The following is a 23,297-nucleotide window of genomic DNA, read 5'->3' on the forward strand; positions in this document are numbered from 1 at the left end:
ACAACGCCCACCAGTGATTTTTTTCCCTTTACTATTCTTAATATCTACCGAGATGGACTCAACATTCTGCTCCATAGATCTTATATCATCTCTCACAATCACCCTGATCTCATCCCTAATCAAGAGCGCCACCCCACCTCCTCTGCCTTCCTGCCTATCCTTCCGTATTACCTGATACCCTTGGATATTTAATTCCCAGTCATCTCCTCCTTGCAACCAGGTTTCTGTAATGGCCACTAAATCATATGCCTTGGTACTGATCTGTTCCACAAGTTCACTAACCTTATTTCTAATACTACGGGCATTTAGATAAAGTGCCTATCCTTCCTCACAGTCTCTCTGCATCTACCTGTATTTCAACTATCCCAATCTTTGACCTATCACTCTGGTTCATATCTACCTGCCAAATTAGTTTGAACCCTCTCCAACAGCTCTAGCAAATCTGCCTGCAGCAATATTGGTCTCCCTGAAGTCCAGATGCAACCCATCCTTTTTGTACCAGATCAGACCTTCCCAGAAGAGAGTGCATGATCCACAAATCTGAAACCCTGCATCAGCCATATTCATCTGCCAGATCATCCTATCCTTACCCTCATTCCATGTGGCACAGACAGTAATCCAAAGATTATTACCCTTGAGGTCTTTCTTTTCAGCTTCATACCTAGCTCCCTTGGTCTTCATACTTAGGTCTCTTCAGGACCTCATCATTTTTCCTATCTTCTTGCTGCCCATTTCCCACCATTCCCCCAAGAGTGCGGTGGACCCAGTGTGAGATGTCCCTGACCCTGGGACCTGAGAGGAAACATACCATATCTAGGGTTTCTTTCATGTCCATAGAATCTCCTGTCTGCTCTCCTAACTATTCAATCTCCTATCATTACTGCTCTCCTCTTCACTCCCCTTCCCTTCTGAGCCACATAACCGGACTCAATGACAGAGACCTGACTGCTGCAGCTTTCCCCTAATAAGTCATCTCCCGTTTGACAATATTCAATGTGGTGCTTTGTTATTCAGGGGAATGGCCACAGGGGTACTCTGCAATGTCTGCCTATTCGGTTTACCTCTCCTGACAGTCAACAAGTACGCAACTCCTGCAACTGCCTCCACATAGCTCCTATCTGTCAACTCCTCATTCTCTCGGATGACATGTAGGTCATCCATCTCTGGCTCCCTAACAAGGCCTGTAAGGAGCTGTGCCCAGATGTTGTAATCAGGGGCACTGAAGGTCTCTGAGATCTGCCACATCTTGCAAGAGGTATTACTAACACACCATATTGCCACATGTTCTCAACTTTAAAATACAAGTGATGAGAATAAAACACATAAAATGCACAAAAAGGCAACTGTCTGAAACTTTCATAGAGTGGTTGAGGAGGTTGCAAAAATTAATCCCTTAACCAACAGCGAGATGATGCATTTTGAGAAGACAAACAAGGAGACACAACACACACTCTTTTTCACGGGGAGAGTGTACTTAAACAAGAGGATGTAGGTTTAAGGCCAGAGACAAGAGATTTCAAACATAGAACAGAACAGCACAAGAACAGGCCCTTTGGCCATAATGACGTGCTAAACCAGGTAAAAAGCAAATCAAAAACACCCAAACACTAATCCCTCCAACCTACATAATGTCCATATCCCTCCATCTTCCTTACATCCATGTGCCTATTTAACAATTTCTTAAAAGCCTCTAATGCATTTGCCTTTACCACCACACCAGGCAGCGCATTCCAGGAATCCACGAGTCTCAGAGTAAAAAACTTAACCCTCACATTCCCTTTGAACCTGCCCCCTCTCACCTACATTCCCTCTGGTATTAGACATCTCAACCCTGGGAAACAGATACTCCCAGTCTACTCTAGCTATGCCTCTCATAAACTTATAAAAATCTATTAGATTCCTCTCAGCCTCCACTGCTCTAGAAAAAGCAACCCAAGTTTATCCAGCCGCTTATAGCACGTACCCTTGAAACCAGGCAACATCCTGGTAAACCTCTTCTGAACCCTCTCCAAAGCCTCAACATCGTTCCTATGGCCCTGGGGACTTATTCATCTTAATGCTTATCAGGAGGCCCAACACTTCCTCCTCCTTGACCTTGAAACACCCTAGCATATTTATACACTCAGCATTGATGTCCTGGTCTCCATATCCTTTAAGGTGGTAAATACTGAAGCAAAGTACTCTTTAAGTACCTCACTCACAATCTCCACATCCAAGCAAATGTATCCCTTTTAACCCTTGAGTGGTCCCACCCTCTCCCTCATTATCCTCTTGCTCTTGGTGCATATATAGATTGCCTTGGAATTCACCTTAATCCTACTTGCCAATAACTTTTCATGGCCCCTCCTGGCTTTTCTAATTCCCTTCTTTAGTTCTTTTCTGGCTTCTTTACACTCCTCATGTGCTCCACTTGATCCTGATTTCTGAAGCTTTACATACTTTTCCTTTTTATTCTTGACTAAGTTCATCACCTCTCAGGACATCCAAGGTTCTCTCCTCTTTCCATGGGCACATTAGCGACATTTAAAAGCCATCTAGATTCGTACATGGATAGGAGCTGTTTACAGGGCTGATGGGACTCACTCACTTCTGCAGCACAGTTAGCATGGATGAGTTGGGCTGAAGGGCCTGCTTCCATATTGTATCATTCTATGACTGTTAATAAGCTCATAATCATGTGGCATAGGAAAAGACCATTTGGCTTATCGTGCTGGTGCCAGCTCTTAGCTTTCCAATTAGGCCCACTGTGCCACTCCTTTGCTGTTACTCTGCATATTTTCCCCAATTAAATTTCACTTTGAAAGATAATATGGAATTAGGTTCTCACACTCTTTTCGACAAATCTTAATAATTCACAGATCATTGTCTCTCCATCTCTAGTCCTCTTCCAAATTACACTAGAGCCCTCTCGTTACAGTTATCAGTGGAAACTATTTACACCCCTCCATTCTGCCATCAAAATCCTTGAGTACATAATAAACAATATTGAGTTGAGTCATTGTAATATTCCAAAGGAAACTAATGGTCAATGTACAGAATGAAACGCTGCAACACTTACTAACCTACAATTTTAACATAACCTCATTCTCTCGATTAATGTTTTTCCAGGCATATTCTCAGTTCTAAGATTTTACACAGATCTTCAGCTGAAACTTAGCTGGATAGCCTGTAGGTATTAAACAAGCCTCAATGTCTTTGGTATGGAAAAGAAGAGAAAGAACCTCCCTTCACTTCAGCATATTATATACGCTGACAGGCATCTTTGCTCTTAGTTTGCTATGACATCAGCTAGTGTGTGGATAAAATATGAGGGTGGAATGAAACAACATTCCCTGTTCCTATGTCTCCACTGTCCAACTTATACTCCAATTATACTTGCTATGTTGACTCATAGATACATGGCATAGCACCTATGGCACTATCTGCCAATATTTTCAAGAGAAATGAGAAATCAATTTATTATAAAAGTTCAGCACTTTTCATTAGAAATAAAAATGCAAAATAATATAATGCACTATTTATTACATTTTATCTAATTCTTTGCCATGAAGTACTCATGAAAATATATACCTGAATTTTACATTCATTGAGTGGACTGAGAAGCAGAGGCTTTCTGTCAGGATACAGATATTCGTATTGTTGCCTGAAATTTTCAGCATATTGGAGCATAATTTGTTCTTTGGTTGTGTTTTCCTGATAAGATGGTGGGTAGTTCATGACACCTATATCTGTTATCAAAGCGTCCCTACATCAAGGAAACATGAAAGAGAAAGTTATATTTATTGAGTGCTCAAATCATCCTCATAACATTCAAAATTGCTTCACAGCAAATGTACACTGCTTCAAGGATCACAGACAGAGATAATGAGATAATAACCAGTTAACTTATTTTAATTACTTTCATTCCTCATCAAGAAGTCCTTTGGGCCCTCTAGTTCGCTCTTATGCAGCAGCCAAATGATTGCCCATTCATCCCCAGCCTTCTTTGGTTGTCTGAACTTGCTTTTACAAGAAACAACAACTCCTTTGATTTCACTCACTTCCTCCAAATAAAATATGTTGCTATGGGAACCTTTCTGAGTCCTGGCAATACATGCTTTTTCTTAGGATGTGTGGAATTTTTTTTGTCTCAGTCCTGCTCAGGTCCTTTCTCTCCTCTCCCTCTCTGCTTTACTGAAGACTTTATCAATGCCATGTTTGCTTTCAATTTCCAATCTATACTTCATCTCTAAATCTAAATCTAAACCTTACCTTCCCTTTCTTTATTTGTTATCCTTCATTCCTGTGGATATACAGCTAATAAGACCACCAACTCCCACCGATATCTTGGTATGTCCTTCCCACTTCCTATAAGGATTCTAGTCTGCCAGTTTCTATGTCTGTTTTAACAATGTACTTCCCATACCAGTGCTTCTCAGAAGCCATTCTTTTCCCTTAACAGGCTATTCTACTCCTCACCTATGTCTGACTCATCTTGCCCTTGTCTTTATCTAATATGGCAAGGTTTCATTCTCTATCTAACCAGCTTCCACATTCAGCATGTATCCTTTGCCATTTCTGCCACCTATTGCTATTCCCAACAGTCTCCTACCCAATTATACCCAACATGTCTTCATATACATGTACTCTGCAATGCTGTAAGTCTCACAGTTCATGTTCATTACAAGTTGCTTCAACCAGGATAGCCATGTCCCTGAAACACAGGCCAACTCTCACCATCACACTTCTCTTTCTCTCTTAAAGGACTAATTGGTGCTGAAACACAAGTGGCAGGAATTATTCAGAGGTTAACTTGGACATAGGACCTGCACTTGCTGAGGCACTGGATACCAAAGTTCAAAGGGGTTTGCAGGGGGTTATAGCAGTCTACCAATCTGCCATGCCAGAAATTACTAGGAATGCAAAAAGTCCACTGAAGGGTCGGCAATGCAATAGGTGATCAGCTTCAAGTTTTCAGGTGTCAGCATCTTAGAGGATCTATCCCGTGCCTAGCGCATTAATGTAACCACATCAGATCAGCATTTCTACTGTCATAGAAGTTTGAGATTCAACATATCATTGAAGGCTCTGACAAACTTTATAGATGTGCAGTGCAAAGCATTTTGACTGGCTGCATTACAGACTGATATGGAAACTCCAATGCACAGGAACGCAAGAAGTTATACAGTGTGGTGGATTCAGCCAGTTCAACCACGGGTACATCCCTCCCCATCATCAAGGACACCTTCAAGAGGTGTTGTCTCAGAAAGGCAACATCCATCATTCAGAACCCCCACCATCCAGGCCAAGCTTTCTTCTCATTGCTGCCATCAGACAGGAGGTACAGAAGCCTGAAGGCCCACACCTCACACCTCAAGGTTCAACGATAGTTTCTTCTCCACTGAACTAACCTGTAAAGCCCTAAATCTACCATAGACTACATTTCCCTCAACTTGAAATAATTTGTTCTGTTTAGTTTTGTTCATCATATAATTTATGTATAATTTAAGTTAAATTAAGTTGACGTAATTTATGTCTATAATGTACTGTTCTGATGTTGCATAAAGCTTATTTTCATGGCATTTATTCTTGGGATAAGTAAGCACATGAAAATAAACATGAACTTGTTTGATCCTTGATGTTGCTTGTTAACCAGACAGCCTAGATCACTGATTCATATGGGTGAGAAGGTGTGTTATCAAGATGACATTTCTTAGCATTGAACTGTGCAAGTTGTCCAACAACATGATCAGCAGTCTCCACAACTGAAAATCAATGGCCTTCCATCAGTCACACTTCAGCCTCTGGGGTCATGCTGCTTAGGAACACCAGGACAGGCAAAGCCACACAAAAGAAAGGCATTAAGGGAATGTGGCAGAGGAAGCAATAGATATGTGTGTGTGGCATTTAGCATGCTTTGATTTATAAATTTGTTAAGGGATATCAACTTTTGTTTTTGCATTATGGTCAGTTGTTTGTGCAATAATCGCCAAAAGAATTGATATAAGGAGTTGGTGATTGGAAAATTGGTCTTATGTTTAGTGAATTTACAGTCAAACAAGTCGCTCAAGAACAATTCAGTTATAAAGGGGCTGTCTAGGTGTCTTCCTCCCTTGTTTCGTGGAAGCATAGTATCATAGAGAAGTGCATGGAAACAGATTGTTCAATCCACATTATCAACCACCCGTTTATACCAATCCTATATTAGTCCCTTTAAAAAATTATCCTATATAGTTAACATTCACCACTCACTTACACACTAAAATTGATCTATAATGACCAACTAACCCATTAACCTGCACATCTTGCGGATGTGGGATGAAACTGGAGCCCCAGAAGAAACCCACATGATCACAGAGAGAGTGTGCAAATTCCACATAGACAGCACTCATCTTGGATTAAACCTAAGTCTCTGGTGTTGTGAGCTCAGGGCTCTAAATAGCTGCACCACTGTGCCACCCTTTCTCTTTCTTCCTGCTCCTTTTTCCCAATTTTGCAATGCTCACCATACTGACATTGACTTAGTAATGATCAAAAATAAATTAAGACATTGAAGGAATGGAATCCCTTTCAGTAACAGTACATCCTGAAAATGACCATCAAGGACCCCACCATGCAGACCATGCTTATTAATTTACTCTTTATTTATATATGTTTGCACACTCTATCTTCTTTTGCACATTGGTGGCTTGTCAGTCTTTGTTATGAGTATCTTTTCATTGATTGTATTGCATTTCCTTGTTCTACTGTGAATACCTGCAAGAAAATTAATCTCAGGGTTGTATATGATGATATACAATATATGTACTTTGATCATAATTTTACTTTGAACTTTGATGTGCAGCCCCAACCATAAAGTGATGTGAGTCAATGTCCCCACCCCACCCACCCAACCTGCTGAATTCTGCTGTGAGAGAATGAACTACAATAATCTCCCAGTAAATAGAAAGGCTCAGTCTCCTCATATTTGCTTTTCAACTGACAATCCATTCATTCATCTGAACTCTAAGGAATACAGACCCAATCTATCACCGCTGCTTTTTGGAACATCGCCTTGTTGAGCACTGCCGGCAAGCTATTATTTGGCAATAAATGAACACTATAGCATGATAAAAGAAAATGGAGGTGATGGCAAACAAAATAAAAGGAGATAGAATGAACAAAGCAAAGAGGAAACACATAAGAAAAGAGGCAACCGCTGGTATTCCCAGTAACAGAAAAGGCAAGTTAAGGTTCAGAGTAGAAAACATTATAGATGTGGAAATCTGCATTAACATTTCATGTCTTCAACCTGACTAACCTGTAAATACTTCCAGGAGTTTCTATTTTTATTTTATGCTTGCTTTCATCAAAATTAGGAATCAAAAGATGGTGACTTTTTTTTTGTTAAAATGCATTTAACAGAGGAGGAAAGAAGAATTATTAGTGACCTGATCTCTGAAAAGACTATAAGATAATTAGCAATAAATGAATGAATGTTGGTCCACCTAAACAGGAGCTGAGGGAAGATCATAACATTGCTTGTGTTGACGGAGCAAGGTCCAGAAGCTGGTCTGGATGTGTAGTTAGAGTTGGGGTCAAGAGGGTTAACTGGGCGTGTGGTCAGAGCTGAGGTCCAGAAGGGTGTGGACTGGATAGGCAGTCAGAGCTATGGTCCAGAATGTGAATCAGGCAAGTCTCTGGAGCCAGGTGGTGTGCATCTGGAACTGGTCCAGAGTGTGGCCAAGATGTGTGGTCGGAGCTGGAGACCAGCATGTGAATTGGGCATGTAGCCGGAACCAGAATCTGAAGTATTGTCTGGGTGTACAGCTGGAGCCAGACATTGGAGACTCAAGAGACCGCAGGTTCTGGAATCTGAAGCAACACAAAAAGCACTGGAGGAACTCCGTGGATCAGGCAGCATCCATGAAGAGGGAAATACACATTCTATGTTTCATGTTGAGACTTTTCATTTGGATTCTTTTCATCTGAAGGAGTTGAGATGAAGGGTTTCCATAGATGCTGCCTGACCCTCTGAGTTCCTCCACTGTTTTTGTTTTGCTGTGGAGCCAGAACTTATAGCTCTTATTGGTTGCAGCTTGGCCATAATAGTATCTGCACTTTTTGTTATCTGAGGGAAAACCATCCTCTTATCCTTCGTGACTAATGAGCGTAACTGGATATTGAGGTGATGGGAAAAGAACCACAGCGTGAAGTTATCAAAATGGTATTGAAAGAAGATGCCAAGGAGTATGTAAATAGAGGTTTTTAAATAAGGAAAAGAATTTATAGAATAAAATTAGGTGGAAAAATACCATATGGCCGGTTTGAATTAGGATCTACGTCCTGGACCCAAGAATTCTTTTCTCTACATTACCCTTACCTGTATTTCTCTTTCAGATGCATATTATTTCCGTGGGATTAAAGAACATTAGAGAAGGCGGAGCTAAGTAGTTATGACGCCCAACGGCGACTCCTTTGCTTGCATCTTCAAAAACAGCTCTATTTCCATCTTTAATATTTTTATTTTTCCCTTTCAGGGTTTGTTTGAAGACCCTGACCTGAAGTTTCATGCTAACTATGGTTCTTAGCGGGAATAGGACCCGCTCTCAGCGTTCCACAATCAGCCGCTATAGACCTGCTCTCAGCGTTCACAATCAGCCGCTATTCGGCAGGCCAAAGTCTCGGCCTAAGATTTCAGCATGGATTCAGAAGCCTGGGATCTCGAGTACCACTGGAAACGGGCGAATCAAGGGTCGGTGTCGCACCAAGAGACCCGTGTGTCGCTGGGGGAGTCGGAACATCTGCTGTGTGTCTGGGATCCTTGCGATCTCCAGGTGCAGAGCTCGAAAAAAGCGACGTAATGGACTTTTAACATCATAAACCAGCGAGTTGTTTGTTATCTTTCCTGCTCGTTGGAAAATGGAGTCACCTCTTTCTCCCTTATTAGGAGAGAGAGAGAGCCTGTAGCACGTCGAATTATCGGGTGACAATGTAGTCTTTGGTGTGACTGCAAGTCTGTGTCTTTGCTATTGCTTTGCTCACACTTGGGTGCTGGTTGTGGGTGCACTTTATTTTTGCCGGTGGGGGGAGGGGAGATTGTTGCTTGCTGTTGCTTATGCGCAGAAGGGAGGGAGCTGGGGGGGGGGTCACTTTGGGGTTCTAACATTTAATTGTCATTCATTCTTTGCGGCACTGTTTTCGTGGATGGTTGTGAAGAAAAAGCATTTCAGGATGTATATTGTGTACATTTCTCTGACATTAAATTGTACCTTTGAACACAGTAACCCGGCCTTTGGCCCATCTAGTCCATGCTGAACTATTATTTTGTCTAATCCCATTGACTTGCACCTGGACCATAGCTTTCCATTGTCATATACACTCTTACAACCATCTAAGTGAAGAAGTTCCCCCTTATGTTCCCCTTAAACATTTAACCCTGGACTTTTAGTTCTAGTCTCAGCCAACCTCAGTGGAAAAAGCCTGTTTGCATTTATCCTGTCAATACCCCTCATAATTTTGTGTACCTCTATCAAATCTCCCCTCATTCTCCTATACTCCAGGGAATAAAGTCCGAACCTGTTCAACCTTTCCCTATTACTCAAGTCTCGGCAACATCCTTGTAAACATGCTTTCTGTACAATGAGGAAATGGAGGAGACTTTGCAATGAGACTTTGGTGATGGAAGTGTAACCCTTCTTTGTCGAAATGATAAAGAATTCTGAGAATTCCTTGTACCAGATCAGACTGTATGCTTACAGACAATTAATAATAATTATAAAGATATATGCACATTGAAAAAGCAGCTGAGCATTGAATGCAACCAGTCTGTATTCCTTTAAACCAAGTGAGCTACTATTCCTGAGTTTCCTTTCCAAGCAAGAGTTTAGAATGTGAATCTTGGTAGCATGTAAAATTCACTCATCTCATTGCTGGAACCTTTCACTTATTCATCAGTTATTCCAACCTAGCACTGAACAACATTTATTCTGTTTCTGTCCTGCATTTAAATCTTTTATATTTATCTAGTATTAATAGTCTCCCTTGTTCTAAGCTCTCTTATAAAGGAAACAAGTCAATTTTAATTTACTCAATTTGATCCTTTCAGAATTGCGAATACTTCTAAATACATTGCTGCAATTTTAACAAAAATCCAAATATTTCAGCAAATTTAATTTCTTTATGTCAGGAATACAGTATGTACTGAATCTGCATCGTACACTCTAGAGGATTAATAACTTCCCTGTGGAACCAACACTCCATACAATATCCTCATTGATGTCTTAAGATATTTCTGAAAGGCCCATCATTCTATTTTACCTTCCCCAACTACATTTCTTTTCTGATTTTCTTTTAAAGAGCTCCTGTGCTGGGCATTTATGTTCATGAATTCCAAACACGTTCGGAGAATTATTAAATAGAAGCAAATTTTACTTACAGGTGATCAACTTTATTGACAAATGATATGTGTCTTCCCTTCTTGATCTCTCCTGCATCTTCAGTCTGTTCTTCCTCTTCCTCAAATTCCTCCAGCATGTCCATTATTCTCTAAAGAGGAAGTGAGCAAAAATTACTACAGGGAAGTCAGACCCAGTGTTGAGCAGTATTTACAATTTCTTCATTCTGGGCATAGATCACCTTTATGTGCCATTGTATGATGTTATTTGTTGTGTATGTGGCCAGATTACATAACAGAGCTATAAATAAAAATGCTGGAGATGGGAGATAAGTTAACGGGGTTCTTTACTGATTGAAACTGAACTGAACACACGCGTACGGATCACTACGTGCCTAATAGCGCATTCAACGATGTGTTACTACAACATAAAGTAGTCCCTTATTATACTGTAGGCTATACGGTACACTCCTCCCCTTTTATTTTAATAGTGTATCAACTTTTTTTTACTGGGGCACTATGCTAAACCAATACGTTTACCCCTAACATACAAACGCCTACCATGTGTTTACTTAGTAACTGAATAATATCAAATTATAAAGTAACGTAATAATATCCATTTATAACAAGCCTTTTTTTTTACTTTTGGTCTAAGACCCATTCATAACTCAAGTCTCTGGAGGGGGACTCTGCCCACTATGCCGTACTTCTCTAGGTGATGATTATGTACCAGAGGTAACAGAAGAAATAAGTGAAGCTGTAGCAAAATTAGTCATATTTCGCAAGAGGTGTGATGCATTTTTCGTAGCTTTAGTTTCTAAAAGAAGTGGTTGGTGATCTGCTGACTCTGCTAGTTACTCAAAAGTCAGGGCAATCCAATGACTCACAGAAAGATCAGTACTTTACCAGTAATCTTTCACTGTTTGAAGAAGCAGTTGATCGAAATCCAGTTATTCATTCCATTGTTCTTAAGCTGCTGCTAAAGTACAATTTTGCTGATATTAAGGATTACCTGCAGTGCTATCTGTCTGAAGTTCACAAAACAAATCTTGGTCAAGAAAATGAGACTGAATTCTATGCACTGTTTCTGAATTGTTTGGAGGATTCTATGTATGAAGTTGTGCACAGTTCAAGAAAAGACTGCGTACCTGGCTCAAGAGGGAGGATTCCTTCAGATGCACATTCAGCACAAGTGTGAAAATACAACAATAGAAACCTTACAGTTTGTTGCCAGAATTCGCCTCTGTTTTGATGCTGTTTCCCAACTTCTTTGTGCAAAACAAGACACATTGGCTGAGGATTCAAAATATGTACGTGCAAAAAAAACTCCCCTGCAAAGGATTAAGTATATGACTCTCAATGGAGGAAATGATTGGTTCAAGATTTACCTTGTGCGAAAGCTGTTCTGTTTGAATGGAATTGATTTTGTCCAAGAGCTTTTAAGGGATGACCAATTTTCATGGATCTTTCTCAAGGAAATTGTTCAGGAGAAGATGGAGATGCTGGTCCTTTCAGAGATTTAAGCTTATTGAGAGTTCACAGATCTTCCATTATCTGTTTATCTGTTAACAAGTAATTTAACTGCACAGGTGCAGGTTTTCATCTGTTGTCTGTAATTGGAACAGGGTCATTAGGTCTCCTCCCCAATTTTCTAGTCATTATTGGCTTTACCTCCATAGACTCTCCTGTGAGTTCCATACTTAGCCTCTCATTCTCAATCATCTTTTTCTTTCCTTCTAACTCAAACTTTTTATCTTCAAATTCCTTCACTGTTGCTTTCTTCTCTTTAATGTAATTCCTTTCCACTTGTTCTGTCTCCAGTTGCAGAAAGAGCTCTGCATTTCATATTCTTTCCTTGTATTGTTGATCTAGTTTCTTCATCCTTTTCCGATACTCCTGCAAAGTGCCTTCCTGTAACCGCTGTAGCTGTCTTTTGAGAGATGTCAATTTCTCCTGGTAAATCTGCTCTTTTACTTCCAGGTAGTTCTCATCATCCTGCTTATTGGCAATATCTGTCTCCCTGTCAATGCTGTCTAGCTCCTCCTCGTTGTTGTAATAGTCAACAATGAGTGAGAAGAGAGCTGCGGACATCTTGCCCGCCGAGCTGCCCTCCTTTGTTGACACATCTAGTGCCTTGATAGTGTGCCAATCCAACTGGATTTTCCTGAGCCATTCATGTCCCAGCAATGGTGGTCCTCCATATTTCAGTACATAGAGGTTCAGTTGCTGTGTTTTATCTTCGTAGGTCACTGTCACTTTAATCTTGCCTTCGAGATGCACTTACTGTCCTGTGTAAGTTCTTAGTAGAAGTTTCATTCGTTTCAGAGGTATGTGCGAAAACAGTCGTTTGTAGTCATGTACAGAGATCACTGTTAAAGCTGAGCCTGTGTCCAACTCCATTTTCAGTCTCACGCCCGCCACTTGTGGAGTGATCCATATTACTCTTCAATCATCTGTCTCTTTCACGCTGTGAAGTTGCAGACAAGACAATTCATTTTTGTCAGATTTGTTTTCATCAGAACTGCCCTCTTTCATTTTGTGCATCTTGTTGTATTTTCCTTTCTGGGGTTTCTTGTTTCTCTGTATTTTGTCCTTTTTCTGTTGTTTACCAGCTTTGCATACTCTGCCACTGTGGCCCTGTTTGCCACAGTTTCTGCATTCTTTGTCTTTAAACCAACAGTCACCTGGGTCATGTGACCTGTTCCCACAACAGTAACATTGTTTACTAGCTTTGCATACTCTGCCACTGAGGCCCTGTTTGCCACAGTTTCTGCATTCTTTGTCTTTAAACCAACAGTCACCTGGGTCATGTGACCTGTTCCCACAACAGTAACATTGTTTACTAGCTTTGCATACTCTGCCGATGTGGCCCTGTTTGTCACAGTTTCTGCATTTTTTGTCTTTAAACCAACAGTCACCTGGGTCATGTGACCTGTTCCCACAACGGTAACATTTCTTTCCTTCCTTTCTGTTCAATGATATTTTATTTGTAGCATATTCAAGAGATTTTTGTTGTAACTTGGAAGCACCTCGTGCGGCTGTTTCCGTTGATATTGCAATGCTCAGCACCTTCTCTAATGTAAGGTTTTTTTCACCCAGGAGCTTCTTCTGTCTGGTTTCACAGTGCATGCCACACACTAACCTGTCCCTCAATGCATCCGATAGACCAGCTCCAAATTGACAATGTTCTGATAATTTGCACAATTCAGCGCAATATTCAGAAATGCTTTCATTTTTTTGAGATTGTGAAATTTAAATCTTTCAGCAATGACCAGCGGTTTGGGGTTTAAATGCTGTTGGAGAGTGTCCACTATTTGCTTGAATGTTTGTCAGATGGGTTTTCAGGGGTTAACAAGCTCCGAAGCAGCCTGTATGTTTTTGCTCCGATAATACTGAGTAAGACGCTGGCTTTCTTTTCATCATTAACACCATTAGCCTCACAATATAACTCCACTCTTTCAATGTAAGTTGCCCAGTCTTCAATGTCACTATTAAATGCTGTAATGGTTCCAATCATCGCCATCTTTGTTACGTTAATTAAGCCCCGTTCTCCCCTTATTTTCCTTTTTGACTCACGTATCCTTTTTGCTAGTGCCACAAGTGCATTCCGTCTAGATGTGTGTGTCACTTCTTCTTACCTGCCTCCTGGGGCAGGCAGACCCTCAGACCCTGGAGGTCAGCGCCGGCTGGATGTGCTGTGGCTCTTGGTCTCCCGACGTTCCCGACCTGCGGCTGTGCTTCCGTTTCCTTTCGGACTCGCGGCCTCACTCTGCCTTGGCTCGTACCTTGCGCTCTTCTTCCGAGTGTCGTTATCAATTAAAACACGGCGTTCCAATACGACATAGGTTCATTCACCTCATCACCAATTTGTTGTGTATGTGGCTGGGTTACACAACAAAGCTATAAATAAAAACGCTGGAGACTGGAGCTAAGTTAACAGGATTCTTTACTGACTGAAACCGAACTGAACACACACGTACAGATCAACACACACCAAAAGCGTATTCAATGATGTGTTACTACAACATAAAGTAGTCCCTTATTATAATGTAGGCTATACGGTACATCATTATTTTGAAATTATTTAAGTTTTCCTCATAAGTGCAAAGGAGAAATTCTACCTCACTCTCAGGTCAGGTTTCAGTCCCTCTCTATCTCTGGAGACCCTCCAGCCCTACAAACCTCTGAAAGCCCTTTGCTGTTCCAATATATTGGAAAAAGTCAATCTCTATCTCCCCTGTTCCAGGCCTTCAGAACTCAAATCAATTCCATAATTTGTTACAGCTCCAGCAATATACTGTATCTTACTTTTTTTAGGATATTCCATTTCCCCATATCAAATACAGAACCTCTGGCATGTCCCTAACTTATTCTGTTCTACCAATGATGACCTTCAGTGTCTCTGGTCAGTACCTCTGCTTGCTTCCTAATCCGACTCTTGGAGTACATTCATCACACAGACTAAGAGCATCCACAGTCTCAGTGGGAAATAAATGTCTACTTTCAAAACAAAGCTTCCTTTGTTAACTTTCAGAGTATCTGAAAAAGAGAGGAGTGGACTAGGCTAGGAATCTCTCCACGGTTAAGCAGCCTGCTAGCATGCTGTGTCCAGTCCTACTGGAAACTATAGCCATCAGTATCATAACAGAAGGCTGCTGATGCCCAAGTAAATGAGTTTAACCCAATTACTTCATCCACATTTGCCTTAAAGTTTCATTTCCCATCTCTGTCAGGATCAGAATCAGATTTATTATCACCAACAAATGTTGTGAAATTTGTTGTCTTACATCAGCAGTATAGAGCAAAGACACAAACATCTATAAATAACAAAAGTAAATAAAATAGTGCAAAAAAAGCAATAACGAGGTAGTGTTTATGGGTTGATGGACTGTTCAGAAATCTGATGATGGAATGGAATAAGCTGTTCCTAAATCATTGAGTGTGGATCTTCAGGCTCCTGTGCCTCTACTCTGTTAGTAGTAATGAGAAGAGGGTCCATCCCAGATGGTGAGGATCTTTAAAGATGGAGATTGCCATCATGAGGCACCGCATGCATACTGAAGTGCATTTTCCCAGAATGGAACATTACAAATATCATTTCAGAGTCTTCTTGCATCAGTTTGAAATTTCAGCCAAGCCTTTCCTTCCATGAATGGCACTTGGGCATCCAACATAGTTCTGTGTCAGACATCCATCAAATGATGTCATCCAATGTGGACCATCTTTGGGAACTTCTGTAACATTTTGTGATGCATTGCTAGAATGCAATTTCACTAAGTAAATGCCGAGTAAAAGTCTACAATAGATGTAATCTCACTGGTTCTTCACTTTGCTTTGGAGCACCTAAACAACAGCAAAAGCATTCAGTATGTCAGGCTGCTGTTTATTGATTACAGTTTGGCATTTAACATCATTGCCCACTCAGTATTAATCACTAAGCTTCAAAACCTGGGCCTCTGTACCTTCCTCTGCCACTAGATCTTCTACTTCTTTATTGAGAGACTGCAGTCAATACAGATCAGTAATAACATCTCTTCCTCTCTGTGTGATAGATATTATCTGTCCAGGGCTGGGGCACATTTTTGGCAAGCTTAGCTTTCTAACACAGCAGCTATGAGCTTAAGGAGTGTTTTTGAGTAAGTTAAACCTCCAAATGATATTTTTTTCAGCTTTTTGTCATAAACAGGAGCCAGCCTTCATTTCTTAATGTAAATGGCAAGCAAAGATCAGTCTGAAATTAAAAGGACAGCTTTGTAAACAAAAAAAACTGTCTATAGAGCACAGGATGCTTGCCCACAGCACTGGGCTGATTACAGTGTAAGATAATGAAGTAACGTTAATTGCCCTGTATCAACCAGACAACACTAGCTAAGCTTAGTTCAAGCAGGCTTGCAGACTAAATTGATACTGTCACTTAGCACATCAAATAGCTAGTCTATTAATAGTTGGAAGATCTATGTACTCAGAGGTTCACCTCTCATAGCATTAATTTTGTCGCTAGAAGCTTTTAGAACATGTGTGAAAAGGTATCTGAAAATATATCACAAGTGTCTGAAGTCAACCAAGTGGCAAACAAAACAGTATAAATGTGAGAGCAGTCAGGCTTGTTAGGAATGGTCCAGGAACATCAAAAAGAATAACAGAAAGACGGAGTGAACAAGAATCCACTCCTTTGCCTTTGGTTTCTGCAACTGATGACTCATTTGTCTGCAACTCATTGTTATGTCTTTTTAGCTGATAAGAATTAACTTATGTTTTGGAAATTCTTTGTGTTTTAGTAATCGTTTGTAATTTGGCAATGTTTTACAAGACAGAAATCCTCTGAGATTCACATATGTTTTATGAAATTTATTTAAATGTAAGTGTGTGTCATTAATAATAAATGAACTATGTTTAAACTGCTTTGTTAGCTGGAAGTACATCTTTCTTGGTAGGGAGAGGGAGGAAAATGGTGGGCATTGACAGTTAAATTCACTGTGGAGGATAAACAGGGAAGTGAACTAGCTTTTGAAAAGTAGCTGGCTACAGTATAATCTCTCTTTAGTGAGAGCAGCCGTAGCTATCTACATCAGATAGGGCATAAGAATTTCGCATGAGTTTAGAGCTTTGCGGCCAGCAATCCCAATACCATCACACCTGACAATCAACACAGACACACCTCAGGAATGTATGCTTAGTCCACTGTCTACTCTCTCTACACTCATGACTGTGTGGCCAGGTAGAGCTCAAATGGCATCTATAAATTTCCAGATGACACCACTCTTAGCAGAAATCTCAGATGGTGACAAGGAGGCATACAGAAGTGAGACAGATCACTTTGTTGAATGATGTCACAAATACAACCTCACACTCAACAAGACCAAGGAATTGACTTCAGGAAGTGGAAGTTGAAAGAACTCAAACCAGTCCTCAATGAGGAGTCAGCAGTGCAAAGTGTGAGCAGCTTCAAGTTCCTGGGTGTCAGCATCCTGGGCCCAAAACATTGATGCAATCATGGAGAAGGTACACCAACAACTCTACTTTATTAGGAGTACAAGGAGATTTAACATGTCATCAAAGATTCTTGCCAATTTCTATAGATGTATGGTGGAGAGCATTTTGACTAGTTGCATCACAACCTGGTGTGCAGACATGGAGACTCCAGTGCACAAGAGCGCATGAGGTTGCAGAGTTGTAGACTCAAGCTAGCTTTATTATGGGCCCAACCTTCCCCACCATTGAGGATATCTTTAAGAGGTGGCAGCTCAAGAATGTATCGTCCACCACTAAGGACCCTCATCATTCAGGACAGGCCCTGTTCTCATTACTACATGAACATGAAGGACTACACTCAACGATTTAGGAACAGCTCCTTCTCCTTTGCCATAACATTTCTGAATGGTCAATGAATTCATGAACACTACCTCATTATTTCATAAACTTTTCACTGTTTGTTTATTTTGTCATTTATAGTAACTTAAGTCTTTCAACAGTACTGCTACTACAAAACAACAAATTTCATGTCAAGTAAGTCAGTGTTAATAAACTTAATTTTGATTGTGGTAAGTCCATTATTTATCTTCAATCCTTCACATCCTGATTACATTGTCCCCACCATAATCAACACAAGATCTATACTCAACAGGCATTCACTTCACCACAATTACTCCTGTCATGATTTTTAGTTCCCTGAATTGCACCCTCCCCCCAGAACCCACCCCCACGCTGGTCACTCCTGGGATCAGTACACTGATCATTCCAACTACCCATCCTGACCTGCCTTCACTAACTGCCGTACCTCCAATCCTCTGACTCTCCAGTGAAAACTCTGATCCCCAGCCTTCTCGCAATCCCAACAAGACACCAGTCTCCAGGCAGTTAAATCTCCAAGACCTACATGGGCCTCTGAAGCATTAACACTCCTTCCCAAGTACAAAATGGACTTCAAAGCAACATGTTATTCTCCCTCCACCTAAACCAAGGCCTCACCCAATGCAGAAACCCACCAGCCACACTACTAGCAGCCCGTATTATTGAAACAATGATGTCCAATTACAGCGAGGAAGGTACATACGAATATATCTTCCCTCCCCCAATACTTGTTCTCATTTGAGAAGATTCCAGTTAACTGGAACACGTCGGGAACAGTGCATTTTGGCCCAATTAAGCCGCTGTCCCAATTTGCCAAATTTTCATAGAAATAGTTAAAATAGGTTAAAAAAAAGACAAACTACTATTTAATTGAGTAACAAATTATGCATTTAAATGAAATACAGAACAATTGAGAACACTACTAATAATACTACAGAACCATAAAATGGTGTATTATTTCCTAATAGCATTCAACAGAGGAATTCATCCAGCGTACGCTGCCATGTTCTTTTGATTAACTGTCAATGAATAAAATCAGCACAGATAATGGACTACCTTCGTACAATGCTTTGGACGACTGCATCCTCCAAATTTTCATCTTCATTGTAACATTCAAGATGATTGTCAATACCTTCAAATTCTTTTTAGTTTCTAACTTGCTGAAGTAGTGAACTCTTTTCATTTTCACTCCTGCCCGTTTCTGGCATTTCCAGGCCTGAATGCTTGAAACCACAGTGAGCAAAACAGTTATGAATTGTAAAATCGCTTATTTCTCGCCAACTATCAGTGACAAAAATCACTGTTTTTTGAACACAAACATGTGCAACTGATGCTATTTAAAAACTGTTCGTTCTAAGCACGGTGTAGTGTCTAACGGCCACACAATTGCACGTGACTGACATTAGAAACTGTTTGGCAGCAATCTCAGCTCCAATTAAGCAGCATAATGCCCCAGATAAACAAAGGGAATCACATTTATTTTCTCAATTAGTATTTGTTCTTTAAGAGTTGTCCCAAATAAGCGGCTGCCCTGATTCACTGATGGCCCAATTAACCAGAATTATTGTGTGTGTGTGTGAGAGAGAGACACAGACAGACAGACAGACAAGGGTGACAAGGCCATCTGTGGCCATAGTAGGGGCATATCACTCCTTTCTGTTGCTGGAAAGGTCCTGGCTAAGGTGATGCTTCAGAGGCTCATCAGCAACATCACCAAGTCAATGCTGCCTGAATCACAGTGTGGATTTAGGAAGAACAGGAGCACGGTCGACATAATCTTCACAGCCCTGCAGCTTCAGGAAAAGTGCCAAGAGCAACATCAGGACCTGTTTATGTCCTTTGTTGACCTCTCCAAAGCATTTGACACTGTGCAAAGAGAGCTCTTATGGGATGTCCTCCTTAGGTTTGGCAGTCCCAATAAATTTGTTTAACATCATCCGCCAGTTCCACGATGGGATGACTGCTCGGGTGAGCATAGGAGGACAACAGTCCAAGCCCTTCCTTGTACGCACAGGGGTGAGGCAGGGGTGTGTGCTAGCATCAGTGCTCTTTAACATCTTTCTTTTGTGTGTTACCAAGCTTCTCCACAACGAGATTGAAGACAGCAGTGGTGTGGCAGTGGACGTCAGATTAGATGGCAACCTCTTTGACATCAGGAGGCTCCACGCAACCACCGAACTCCATAGAGAACGGGTCCTGGAGCTGCAGTATGCAGACGACTGTGCTCTTGTGGCCCATGCTCCGGAGGATCTTCAGACTGTCCTTGCTGTGGCAGTGAGAGCGTACAGCAGGATGGGGCTGACTGTCAATACCACCAAGACAGAAGTGGTTTGCCAAAGGAGTACCAGTGTCCTGCCTTCACTGTTGGTGATGAAAAGCTGTCAGTAGTGCCATCTTTCAAATATCTGGGGAGCATTCTCTCTGAGGATAGCGGCATTGACGACGACATCCAGAGCCGCATTAAGCAGGCATCAGCTGCCTTTGGGAGACTTCAGCGCAGAGTCTTTCAGAACAGGAGCCTTCGTCCCTCCACAAAGGTCGCCATATACCAAGCGGTCTGTGTCACCACCCTCCTTTATAGCTGTGAAGCTTGGGTAACCTACAGCCGTCACATCAAGTCCTTGGAGCGCTTCCACATAAGCTGCCTCCAGCACATCCTGGGAATTACCTGGCGTGAGTGGGTGCCTCACACTGAAATACTTGTAAAGACCAACTGCAGAAGTATTGAGGCCATGATCACCCAGCGTCAGCTGCAGTGGCTGGGGCACGTGATAAAGATGCCCCCATGTCGGCTACCCCACAGAGTGTTATACGGCCAGCTACATCATGGCTGATGCTCAGCTGGAGGGCCGAAGAAGCACTTTAAGGATTAGATGAAGACTGCTTTAAGGAAGTGCAAGATCAGACCCGAGGACCTGGAGGATGTTGCTGCTGACCGTACCACTTGGCGACAGCTGTGTAGGGATGGAGTTCGTATTCTGGAGGTGGAAAGAACAACCAGAAGACAGCAGAAGAGAGCCAGGAGAAATGCAGCCATGGTTGCCACCACTACCACATATACATGTCCCACCTGCAATAGAGCATGTGGGTCCAGGATAGGACTGTATAGTCATCAAAGATCTCACCGTTAAAGGCGTAGACGTCGTCATCGGATTTCGATGGACAACCGAAGAAGAGTGTGTGTGTGTGTGTGTGTGTATACAAACTGTTCAAAAGTCTTAGGCAAATTTATAAATAAAAATCTGTAAAGTGAAGATGCTTTCAAAGATAATGAAATGAAAAGTTTCTAAATATCATAATATTTACTATAAAGAGCAGTAATCAGTATAAAACTAAATCAAATCAATACTTGGTATGGTCACCTTTTGCCTTCAAAACTGCATCTGTTCCCTTAGGTACACTGTTGTGCAGTTTTACAAGAGAAACAGCTGATAGGTTGTTCATAGCATCTTGGAGAACTTGCCTCAGTTCTTCTGCAAACTTTGGCTGTCTTGCTTGATTTTGTCTCTCCAGATAGCCTTGATGACGTTGAGATCAGGGTCATACCATTTGAAACCATATAAAAAATCTAGGGTGCCTAAGACTTTTTGCACAGCAGTGTGTGTATTTAATATAAATATATATATAATTTATTTATTTATATAATGGCAGCTCATTTGTAATAAGCCCACAGTCAAAAAGGGATATAAAAGTATTCTATAATTTCCAGATCATTGTATAGAGTAAGGAAAGCGTTTTTTTTACACAAAATGTTAAACTGTGTATCCAGCTGCACATCCCACTCATCCCTCCACCATGGCTAAATATAAAAGAACCCCTTAGCAGAATATAGAGGTATTCTCCTTGGGTATCATGAGCAATGTTAGACCTTCAAGCAAAAAAAACAATAAGCTTTATGAAAATGCAAAATAAAATCTTCAGATGCTATAAATCCAAAATTTAAAAAAAAACATAAGATGACAAGCATTCAGCAGATCAGGCAGCATCTGTGATAAATCTAAGAAAGAAAACTAATACTTCAGGTCGACGGCCTTTTATCACAAATCTTTCTCTCTCTCTCCCTCCCGATGTTGCCTGATCTGCTGAGTGTTTCCAGCATTTTCTATTTTTAAAAAATTTTCAATAAAACTGAGTATCTCAATATTGTGGAATCTTAACCTTCAATATTGTGGAATCTTAAAAAACCTTTTTTTATTATTAATTTTTTATTGCAACACCAATAAATTACATTCAACACAACCAATTGCCAATTACATTTTGACTGTTTAACCCACAAAATACTGTGGTAGAAAACAGTACTAGCTTTTATTGCTAGCTCAGCAATAAACACGATCAGACTTTTCTTTCAAACCAACTTACCTTTTAAATTACTCCAACATCAAATTACTTTAAAGACCAACTAAGATAATTTCCAAAAACTATAAAATAATTTCCATAAAATATAAGTTGAAATATTTTAAATGAATCTTTACCGTTATGTGTTTTTAAACGGTGTGAGTATTTGGTCCCTTGTGTAAGAGTTTCCTTCCACCTCAGGGCCTGTGGGACTGTCTGGATCCTGGACGCCTTTGTTGACAGGACAACCACAAGTTAGCAACTCGCCCCCGGCAACAAGCATGGCACTCTGGGAATTGTAGTTCTTATCCTCTGCTGTGGCAAATTTACCAGGTCCAAAAAGGGAAAAGCGTACATTGTGATTCTCTGTTGAGCTGAAAGATTTAACCAAACATTTGTACATGACTAAGAGATGTCTCTTATCTGCCTCCTGCTCCAGGTCACAGCAGGGCTCACAGTTGAAGCCCATAGTTAAGGTTTGGGGAAAGGCAAACTGGTAAAGTAACAGTGCAGAGATGGCAAGATTTCTTTGATACCTGAACTAAGCTGAGTCATGGCTATTTCACACTTGATCATAAGTCTCAATCACAAATTTTACTTTCAAAAACATAACTTTGTACAATTTTATCCAACAACCTCATCTTGGATTTCTAGCACCCAAACCCTCCAATCAGCGTTTTCTTTCTTTCTCAGTAGTCATACCCCCAGATCTGACTAGCCAGTACTATTCAGCAACACCAAAGCCATTTCACTACACTCTGCCCCAATAGTACAAAGATTTTGTACCTTGCATGGGCTAGTTATTTTCCCCTTCAGAAAATTATACGTTTACCCCCCCCCATTCTCAAATGATATTGGTCCCATTCCATTGCTAAAGATTTGAATGCATATGCTAGCAGAAGTCATTACTATCATTACTATCTTGATAGGACAGCCCTCTCACCCCAGGATTTGGGCCAGTTGAAGGGAGATAAAAAGAGAAAAAGGAATGAGAAAAGCAAATATACAGAAGGAGAAGAAAAATAGCACTCCGGTTACCAGACATCCCACCTCTCCCAGAAGTTGTGGGAGTCTCCCGCATATTAATAGTGGCTCCCTGATGCCCGCAAATTATATACAATGTCCTGGAAATCAATTTTTTGGAGAGAGAGAGCAAGAGAGAAAGACAGACAGAAGAGCGAGAGACAGAGAGAGAGACAGAGCACGAGAGACAGAGAGAGCGCGAGAGTAAGAGAAACTGCAAGAGAGAGCGAGCGAG

The 23,297-nt window shown here is 41.0% G+C and overlaps 1 protein-coding gene across 1 annotated transcript in view; it reads right to left on the minus strand.

The window, feature by feature from the left end:
* The window catches only part of ccdc135 (coiled-coil domain containing 135), a 99,065-nt gene extending 76,804 nt beyond the window's left edge, over nucleotides 1-22,261 (minus strand). Inside the window, exons 1-3 of the mRNA XM_072264897.1 lie at nucleotides 22,177-22,261; nucleotides 10,397-10,506; nucleotides 3,571-3,745 (exon numbers count right to left, since the gene is read on the minus strand). Coding sequence (XP_072120998.1) covers nucleotides 3,571-3,745; nucleotides 10,397-10,500 — 279 coding nt within the window. The 5' untranslated portion in view covers nucleotides 10,501-10,506; nucleotides 22,177-22,261. The remainder of the gene's footprint in view (nucleotides 1-3,570; nucleotides 3,746-10,396; nucleotides 10,507-22,176) is intronic.
* Between the last annotated feature and the right edge of the window lie 1,036 nt (nucleotides 22,262-23,297).

Source organism: Mobula birostris, chromosome 1 (assembly GCF_030028105.1).
Source record: "Mobula birostris isolate sMobBir1 chromosome 1, sMobBir1.hap1, whole genome shotgun sequence".
Classification (NCBI taxonomy): Eukaryota; Metazoa; Chordata; class Chondrichthyes; order Myliobatiformes; family Myliobatidae; genus Mobula; species Mobula birostris.